At 42.5% G+C, this 9616-nt stretch overlaps 3 protein-coding genes across 7 annotated transcripts; 2 read left to right on the top strand and 1 right to left on the bottom strand.

Moving 5' to 3' along the window:
• Positions 1 to 432: 432 nt before the first annotated feature.
• Positions 433 to 4955, top strand: LOC105276221 (annexin B11). 4 transcript variants are annotated; one of them, XM_011333688.3, is made up of 9 exons: positions 433 to 844; positions 1296 to 1352; positions 1800 to 2420; positions 2585 to 2761; positions 2838 to 3042; positions 3131 to 3283; positions 3356 to 3529; positions 3607 to 3788; positions 3876 to 4955. In XM_011333688.3, the coding sequence occupies exons 2-9, from the start codon at positions 1335 to 1337 to the stop codon at positions 3924 to 3926; spliced, it is 1581 nt and encodes a 526-aa protein (XP_011331990.2). In that variant the 5' UTR covers positions 433 to 844; positions 1296 to 1334; the 3' UTR covers positions 3927 to 4955. The 4 variants fall into 4 exon arrangements, with proteins under 4 accessions (XP_011331990.2, XP_011332006.1, XP_011331982.2 ...); XM_011333680.3 differs by lacking the exon at positions 433 to 844 and adding an exon at positions 882 to 1001; XM_011333704.3 differs by lacking the exon at positions 1800 to 2420 and having other exon boundaries at positions 441 to 844.
• A 122-nt stretch (positions 4956 to 5077) lies between these two features.
• Positions 5078 to 6871, top strand: LOC105276240 (tetratricopeptide repeat protein 36). Of its 2 annotated transcripts, none has more exons than XM_011333728.3 (3): positions 5078 to 5403; positions 6184 to 6381; positions 6466 to 6871. In XM_011333728.3, the coding sequence occupies exons 1-3, from the start codon at positions 5310 to 5312 to the stop codon at positions 6717 to 6719; spliced, it is 546 nt and encodes a 181-aa protein (XP_011332030.1). In that variant the 5' UTR covers positions 5078 to 5309; the 3' UTR covers positions 6720 to 6871. The 2 variants fall into 2 exon arrangements, with proteins under 2 accessions (XP_011332030.1, XP_011332021.1); XM_011333719.3 differs by having other exon boundaries at positions 6181 to 6381.
• Positions 6764 to 9487, bottom strand: LOC105276248 (translocation protein SEC62). Its single transcript, XM_011333741.3, has 5 exons — positions 9299 to 9487; positions 8538 to 8993; positions 8108 to 8455; positions 7911 to 8014; positions 6764 to 7826 (listed from the first exon to the last, which is right to left on the bottom strand). The coding sequence occupies exons 1-5, from the start codon at positions 9332 to 9334 to the stop codon at positions 7643 to 7645; spliced, it is 1128 nt and encodes a 375-aa protein (XP_011332043.1). The 5' UTR covers positions 9335 to 9487; the 3' UTR covers positions 6764 to 7642.
• Between the last annotated feature and the right edge of the window lie 129 nt (positions 9488 to 9616).

Raw genomic sequence — 9616 nt, 5'->3', positions numbered from 1 at the left:
CTTACAGCTCGGCCAGCCTGACATTACATTCGTCCCCGAATGTCTCCAAATCGTCGGTTCACTCCACTTGAGTCCCTCCCAACCTCCATTTTTGGTTCACTCTTATGAGTCCCTCCCAACATCCATTTTTGGTTCACTCTTCTGAGTCCCTCCCAACCTCCATGTTGGTTCACTCCTCTGAGTCCTTTCCAATCTCCATGTTGGTTCACTCCTCTGAGTCCGTCCCGACCTCCATGTTCAGGCTTCACTACCGGCCAGCTGCTTCTCAACTCCCTCCTCTCCGAGGGGTAGCGGATGTTATCCCACTTCTGAATTGTAAGAGGCGAAAAATAACTAGGAGACTGCCTTAAATTTGAACTCGAACTCTCCGGGATCCCTGGTTCACACGCCTAGGTCTTAGGCTGTACGGCCAATACTCCTACTGTTGTGATCAACTTGTTTTCATTCCGATCCTCTATACGACCTGTCAGTCTCGACTATCTTTCCAGATCTTACAGTACAGAGAGAATTTTACTTTACCGCACGGTGATCGACACGTTACAACCGCGTGAGACCGTAATTCGATGCTGTTCTTTATTCCTGCGATGCGTTGCTGTGTCTGGGATTCCTGATGACGTCACAGCCTAGCGAGGCACAGCGGAGGCTGAGGAGAACCTGTATCTCCCACTACCGTCCTTGCCACTGCCACTGATACCACTCCGTTTCCGCTGCGAATCGCGGTGCCCGCCTCGTTTCCTTGGCGGCACTCATCTCGACCGCGACGTTTCCCAGCGTTCGTCAACGTACGTAGACACGTCACGCGACGCAGAGGACCCTCGTTGTACAACGGAATTCGCCGAGCGAGGTGAGTACCGAGACCGTCGATGACGCGTGAGGTTATAAAACTTTCCGTGACACGTCGTCCGCCCTCAGTTTGCTCAGTTTTGAGAGCAGTACGCGCAGTAGACGCTTCCTGCCGAGCGGTTCATTGGGCGTCATCGATCATCCGTGTCGATTTCCAGGTGGACATCTCATCCGATTCACAACATATGCGACAGACACCGTCGCATATTGACACGTGCCAATTTATGAATAAATAGTAGCTGCGGCTTGATATGATTTACGAGAACTTTTTTCCGTCGTCCGGTTTCAACAATATTTTATGTAGATTCATGTTTCGCGATTTCTAGCTGATCGCTTGCTGGTAAATTGTATGTGTCACGCTATCATTAAGTGATATAAGCAGATTGCCGCAAGTGATACAGCAGAGCTGAACAAGGCCAATTAATAGTGTTGTGTTTCTTCTTTGTGCACAGGTTCTTGCAACGTTGCAGTTTAATCGTCTTGCAGGCAAAATGAGTTACGGTTACCAAGTGAGTATATTTAGTTGATCACTGTTTGACACTAGAACTACCAACGATTTACATGTACCTATACTTTTACCGGAGGGATCAAAATGACTTGGTTTTGAAAAGAACAAATTAAAAAAACGTATTTATATATAGTTTTTGTACTTAGCAAAATGGAAAATAAGAAGTAATAAAAATGACTAATTATTATAACAAAATGTCAAAGAAGTCATTTTGACCCTCTTGGTAAATCTAGTGTTAATTAGAAAGCTTGTTTGTTCTATATTAATGCGATATCTAAAGCAAGAAGAAGAGATAATGTGTTGCAAGAAGCGTTAAGTTGTATAAAGTAGCATTAACATGTAGTTTACAATAATAAAAACACTTCCATCAAAGAAAGAGTAAGATAAATATGAAATTTGCCTGGGAACGCTATGTCTATTTCTTGATCTGTTCCTTGATGCATCCAAGGGGCCGCCTGTTCAGTTTCCGGGACGAGCACATCCACCAACGTCGTTTGGGGCTCCACCTGGTGCACCTTCTGCCCCTGGTGCTCCGTCTTATCCCTCAATGGGCTTCTCAAACGCACCGCCAACATCTTTCGGCATGCCTCAACCATACTCGCATACGTCAGCCCCTTATCCTACCCATCCCGCACATCCTGTCCCTGGCGCTGCACCAGCGCAACCCAATATGCCATATCCCACGCAGCAAGCGCCATATCCTCCGCAACAAACGACTTACCCTCCACAACAAACGACGTATCCCCCTCAGTCTATGCCCACATCGCCTTATCCGCCTAATGCACAGCCTCATCAACCTGCACTATCCCCTTATTCGCAACAACAGAATTACAATATGTATCCTGACCTCCAAAAAGCACCAGAAGCTAGAGAATGTTTTAGTAGCATGGCTCCTTCCCCCTATCCTTCCGGACCAAACGCGTATGCAACTAATTCACCTTCACACCAAGGCGGAAGCTATCACGGGGGGCAGGGGGTAAGCTCTACATTTCCTTATGCTGCTAATCTACCCATCGCTGCTCCACGTGGCGCTTCTCCGGCCCCCCGGAGAGATCGTTTTACGCCTAAGGTGAGATTACAATTAATGAATTAAGACTTGTACGAATTTGTAAAGGAAATATTGAACGTTCTTCGCGCAGACTACAGCAGGAACAATTATGTTCTCGCAGTTACCACAGTATAATCATTAGATTTTTATACAAACTTTTCAGGTGTTTATGAATCTTGTTACAGACTTCTCCCACGGTTGTGCCTTACGATGGCTTTGACGCGAGAGCAGATGCGGAAGCTTTGAGGAAAGCTATGAAAGGATTCGGCACCGACGAGAAAGCCATTATTCATGTTCTTGCCAATCGCAGCAACCTGCAGCGTCAAGAAATCGCTTCTCAATTCAAGACTCTTTATGGAAAAGTAAAAGAAGATTGAAGATTTTACAAATATGTCTACTCTTAGACTTGAAATATATTGCTAATATCTCTGTTAACAGGATCTGATAAAGGACCTAAAATCGGAGTTGTCAGGAAACTTCGAGAAACTTGTTCTTGCATTGATGATGCCACTACCTCAATATTATGCTAAAGAGCTTCACGATGCGATGTCTGGTCTCGGTACTGATGAGACTGTACTCATCGAAGTGTTGTGCACCATGTCCAATCATGAAATTTCTATCATTAAACAGGCGTACCAAACGAGTGAGTTATCTTAAGTGATATCGATTATCGATTAGAAAATGATATAATTCTTTATTCATTCATTTATTTTACTATTTAATAATTATAGTGTACGGAAGAACGTTGGAGGATGATTTAATCTCTGACACATCTGGCAACTTCAAACGCTTGATGGTGTCGTTGTGCTGCGCCAACAGAGATGAAACATTCAATGTGGATAATGCAGCTGCGATGGAAGATGCCAGGCAACTTTTGCAAGCCGGTAATTAGTATTTAAAAATATTTAAGCACCTGATTCCCATCTTCCTCTTCTAATATCACGCTGATATTGCAGGGGAGCTCCGCTTTGGTACGGATGAGTCTACCTTCAACGCGATCCTCGTCCAAAGAAACATGGCGCAGTTGCGACAGATATTCCAGGAGTATCACAACATAACAGGCCACGATATTGAGAATGCAATTGAAAATGAGTTTTCGGGTGACATTAAGAAGGGTCTCCTTGCGATCGGTAAGTTCCGTAAATTACGTAACGATAAATGTAAGAAAAATGCTGGGCTACTTATTAAAGCAAATATTGCCCAACAGTGAAATGTGTCAAGAATAGAGCGGCTTTCTTTGCCGAACAACTGTACAAAAGCATGAAAGGTCTTGGCACCGACGACAGCCGCCTTATTCGCCTGGTCGTGACGCGCTGTGAGATAGATATGGGCGAGATAAAGAATGGGTTTATGCACCAGTACGGAAAATCGTTGGAAGATTTCATATCCGTGAGTATTAACGCGTGAAAAAAAGAAATCACTGTACATTGATAGTTAAATTGATATCCGATACATTTGTCTCTCGTTCTTTTCTAGGGTGACTGTTCAGGGCATTACAAGAAGTGCTTATTGGCACTAGTTTCCTAAAGTATTCGCTAACAATGAAACACATGCTTCACTGCATTTATCGTCCATCTTCTCAATGTGTCCACATATGACGTCCAATTTTCGCTTTAAGAATTCTTCTACCAATTATGCGATAATAATATAACGTTTTGCAGCAAATTAATGTTTATATGTAAGCTTATGCAAACAAACATATATATACAAAATATATAATTCACTATAATCTATCAGTGATTTCATAAAAGCTGTGCCGAGTACAGGACAGATTCACTGGCCATGTTACCAAATAGTTAGAAGTTCAAGCATCTTTTAACGGCTATCCATCATTTCATAAAAATAGATAGACGAAACAAATAATATTATAAAAGCATTATATAAAAAAATACAAAAGTATTCAATATTTTAGTTTTACAAAATCATAAATGAACGTATATAATTTTAATTTTCTATTATACATTTGTCATACCTAGTGTACATAATGGGATCAATGGTGATTTTATAAAAACTTGACACACGTTTATTATAAAATATAGATCTATTACTTATTATTAGTTATGTAACTCTGATTTATATGAACGTTCCTATAAAAAAACGCTTCTGTACAAGGTAGTATAGAAAATAAGGTTTTCTTTTCAAAGTGCCAATGCGCATATGCATTTTATAGTAAATCAAAATGTTTAAAAAGAATCTCATTGAAAAATTGATTGTTGTAACTTCCTGCGGCCTCATGTGCAATGAGTCTTCGTGGCATTAATATAATAAACATGAAAGTATATCTAGTATTAAGTATTTGTGGAGATGTGAAAATGTTTTTTAAAGTGATACAGAAGTGATATAGAGAGATATAAGAATATAATACAGATATTTTTGCATTATATAATAAACGCATAAAATCTTCCGTTGATTATATATAAAGAGAAAAAATGATTCTATATATTTATATTTTCTATGTTTATAAAATGGTGCCTTCACATTATAGTTACATCTCCATGAATTATTTTATCTTGAAATGTATATTTGCTGTATATTTACATAAATAAAAATTTGATGTAAAAATGAAACTGTCTCAATATATTTCGATTAAATTTATCAAAGAGCTATTAATTTAGCGATTTTTTACATAGCTACATAATATAATATTTAATGTGTCATTGTTATATGAAATTCATCAAATTAATCAGGTGAATTGACTAATAACCGCTAGAAAACCGCCATAATATTTTTTAGATGCGTATGCAGATATAGAGGCCCAACGAGCAAGCAGAACAGCTAGCTTGTCCAGCTGGCATTCCGTATCGGTTTGTGACGCAATAAAATTAATTCAGAACGAACGATAAGCAGGAACGAGTTTCCTGGAACATGATGGAAACGGCATAAAATCTATCGAAGAATTCAGTCGACATCATGGAGAGCTTAAGTGAAGGCGACAAAGCTGTTTTGAACTCCATCTTCGATCCGTTCCAGCCGCTTGGGTCGTCTGATTTTCCGGAGGAAATCGGTACGTGACAGATGACGAAACATAACATATAGAAATTAGACAAATTTGCTGCATATAAATAGATAAACTTTCTATTTGCTATAGCATTGATACAATAAAACTTGATAATAATTCGATAATAAATCTAATATTGTTAATTTACATGTACGTTTACAGCTCACTTAAAAAACGCATTAAAATTTTTTGTTAAAATTTTTGAATAATTCAGGATTAATAATAATGTAAACCGAGTATAATGTAAAACTGATTGTGAGATAATTGTTTTGCGTTTTGTTTACGTTGTAGAGTTACTTATGTCGCAAATAAAGACCAATGCATTGCCGTTCAATTTTAATGCGACGATGCAGCGTCGAAACACTTATTGCTTCAGTTGAACTTGATTCAAATTGCACAACGCAATCTTTAAAAAATTGTATTGAATACTTGACTTTGAATAATAAGCGTTCGTTTAGTGCAAAGTATGTTTCAGCGATTCATTCTATTCTGAGATGTTTTGATCGTCATGAATATATAAGAAACTGCGCAACGTAATAACAAATAAATGTTTTTGCTGTCATACAACTTCTCCAAGGTTGCATTAGATACAAAACCTGCTGTTTGCTATTTCTCACGTTGCAACTTTTATGAATAAATTCCTACAGCAATTTTTCATAAACTCCGCATGAACGCACAATTAAAGATACATAAAAAATTATACCATATTATCAATATTCTTTAATAAATCTTCAATAAATCAATATTATAATATTTTCAATAAATCTTCAATATTTCGTTAAGAAGAGACGGCGGATTCTATCGTGGAGGATCAGTTAGAGCCGCATGTGCTGGATATCGTGAAGAGGGCAATAATCTGTGCAGAAACGAAGAAGTACGAGGAGTCGTTCCAGCTTTTCGACGAAGCTTTGAAACAGGCACCTAAATCGCCATTAATTTTGAACGACAGGGCACAAGCGTTACGTTTGGCAAATCGAGATGAAGGTACTTCGATGATGCACAAGCCGATTTAAGTATCAGTACAGAAAGTTATATTGTCAAGTAAAAGATCGTTCCCCTCGTTATCAGACGCTTTAGAAGACCTACATTTGGCGGTGGAATTGAGCGAGGGAAAGGGACGAGCAGGCGTCCAGGCACTCTGCCAACGCGGCGCCCTTTATCGATCTATGGGACAGAACGACAAGGCTAAGGAAGACTTCACGCGGGCGGCTAAGGCTGGTTCGAGCTTCGCTAAATCACAATTGGTCGCCCTAAATCCTTACGCGGCCATGTGCAACGCGATGCTGCGTGAGATCATGTCCAAGATGAATCATAATTCTTAATGTAATTGCATGGGATTGCGAGCAATGATTATGCTTACGAGATAACGCTTCACTTCATTTTTATTTAAATAGAGATAAATCCAGGAGTGGCGTACCTATGTAAGGATCTTTGTGATCGCAAAAAAGTATAATAATAATAATAACAATAATCATAATATTCGCGAAATTAAACTCCGCATAAAAATATAAATTACCTATAGTAATACCGGAATATATATTCTGTAAAATCGGATATAATTTCTGCTAAAAAGGAACTCGCGCTAAATCGGCGAATGGCGAAGAAAACATCAAGTCCTGTTACCCGTAAAGAGAGAGAGATTCCTCCTCTTCCAGCTAAATTATTTCTCTCCCACGACTCGAAGATTCTTAAACATCTAACGGAGAGAGAAACTCAGTGCATGTTTTTAATTAACTAACGTTTAATCAACGGTTGTCGGTAGACATCGATCGCGACAAGAGAGATTGAAGACTTCGAACAGTATCCACAATTTATTCAACGGAAACTGATATACGCTCGATAATATTGTGACTACGCGTGACGCGCCTCCTTCCACACTGGACATGTATATAGTGAAACACGTCTTGTTACGCTTAGGTTTTTCTACAGACAATTCTTTTTTACACACCTCTCGGACGCAGGAAATTCTCTCCGTGCAAAAGATCACAAGCGATTTCTCTATTTGTCCGTGATCAACAGTACTTAAATGCAACAAATCTGGAGGATCTGGTCGGGCGGTTTCTTTTAGTTTCGCACGCTGAGCTCCGTTAACGACGAACCGTCCGAAGCTGATGCTTCAATAACCGGGTCCGACCGGGTTAACGCACCGCAAGCATATATCGGTTTCAGCGATGATTAATGCGATACAGCTGTTTTTTTTTTCCAGTAAATGTAAAGCTATTGTGACGTCCCGGCCCCCGTTCTCCTAAACCATAACGAAATCACGACCCGTATTAGATTTCTCGCTTTCCGAGCCTTCCTCGCTGCCTCCGCTGTCCTCCCCTTCCGCCGAATCGGACGAGATTTTCCTCTCTTCATTTGACAGGGATAGCTCCTCGATTCGCGCCTCTTCCTTCGGCGCGTCTTCCTCCGCGCAAGATTTCTCTTCCCTGGTAGCAAGTTAGTCATCATGAATGACATGAATGCATCATCTCGCAGTTTTTGTAACATACTTAATAAAATATGAGACTCACGACTGAGTTAACGGCGCATCCTCGGAGTCAGAATCCTTCTCTTTCCTCCTTTTCTTTTTGTTGACCTTCTTGTCGCTATCAGACGTGGGACCGTAATAGTCGTACTGTAAAAAGATTTCGGCATTATAAATTCACCGTCAGCTCCGTCACGAATCGTAGCGATCGGAATAAGAGTGCAAAGAGAGCAAGTTGTTAACCTGATATAACGGCCAGAAGGACGCGAAGAAGCCGACATCGGCCGTCAGATTGGGCAGCAGCCACAGGTGGCATCTACCCAGCGTGGGCACCCACAGAAGACAGAACACGATCATTCTGATAACAGCCAGCGCTAATATGAATACGAGGAATCCTGCAGCAGCGACGCTCAGGTAGTACACCCCGTGACGGATGGTCAGGGGCCACAACGGGAAGAGACAGACCCCTATCGCACCTAAGACTACCAGCGTGCCAAAGAACCAGTAATACACAGGAATCGGTTCGTATATCCACACGTATGCATCATTACAATCTACAAAGTACTGTTCCATGTGCATCTCTAGCCTCACCTGAAATCAGACGCATTTTTCTCATGAAAAAGAGACGAGAGAGATCATTTGAGCGGCTCTTGAAGCGGGTGTTCGTGCTTACTTTTGGCTTCTTCTTGGATTCCTTCCGTTCATCGTATTTCTCCTCGAGTTTCTCATCCTTCGCCACCGTCGTGTCCTTGCTTTCCTTGGGCTCGTCCTTCTCCTTCTCCCCAGGCTTCCTATCCTCCTTGGCGTCTTTGGGTTTCTTCTTAATGCCTCGCATTTTGTTGAGTTCCTCCTCGGAGATCACTACCTTCTTGGCCCTGTGAAAGAACTTGTGTCTCAGCATCAGGTCCAGGAATTGGGCGACCTGTTCGCGGTTCTCGAACACCGTGCTCCAGGGTGAACCCTCCAACAGGGCATCGACCGCGCGCGACCCAGTGAAGTACTCCACAATGTGAGTCCTATCGAACTTTGTCTTCTTCGACGGTACATTGTTGCGGATCCACTTGGCCACCGCGTACTCCTCCTTGGACGGTTTGTCCTGGGCAACCTTAGGGTCCGTACCAGCTACTTCCTGTTGCAAACAACAAAGACTTCCGTTAGAGTCCGGCGAGGAGAGCTGAGAGCGGCGGGAAGTCGCGTCGTCTGCCGACTGACAATCGCGATTCTCCCAACTGCGAAACTCGAGCGATGTTGCCCGTCTACGTCATCCGGAGCAGCGCTCCTCGGCGCCGACACGTTACGCGAGTGACGCGGACAACGGCGCGGGCGCGCGCGCACATGCCATAACAAACAAGGTCGATCGGTGGCGACGATCGTGCAACGCGCTCGAGCGAAACCGTCGCGATCGTATAAAGCCTGGCGACACGCGATGCTTACATCTTTACGCTTCCTGCTCTTCCTGCGTTCCGCCATGTTGTAAATTCCGTGTCACGCTTGCGCGTACAAAACCGCTGCTCACGCTGCCGGCCGCCGAAGCTGCGAACTGGCTCGTAAGCATATGCGAATTCCGACCGAGGCGTCCTGGCCGAGAACCGAGAGTCGTGGCACGCGAAACCGATCCCCCCTCGACACCGCCGGCACTTACTCCCCCCTGCCACTGCGAGATGACGTCTCGTCTCGTCTCTCTCTCTCTCTCTCTCTCTCGCTCTCTCGCTCTCTCTCGGAACGCAACGCACGATACCGTTCGTTTACTCT

The sequence above is a fragment of the Ooceraea biroi genome, chromosome 6 (assembly GCF_003672135.1).
Source record: "Ooceraea biroi isolate clonal line C1 chromosome 6, Obir_v5.4, whole genome shotgun sequence".
Classification (NCBI taxonomy): Eukaryota; Metazoa; Arthropoda; class Insecta; order Hymenoptera; family Formicidae; genus Ooceraea; species Ooceraea biroi.
The sequence above is the reverse complement of the archived record's forward strand: the minus strand, read 5'-3'. Positions and strand labels throughout refer to the sequence as shown.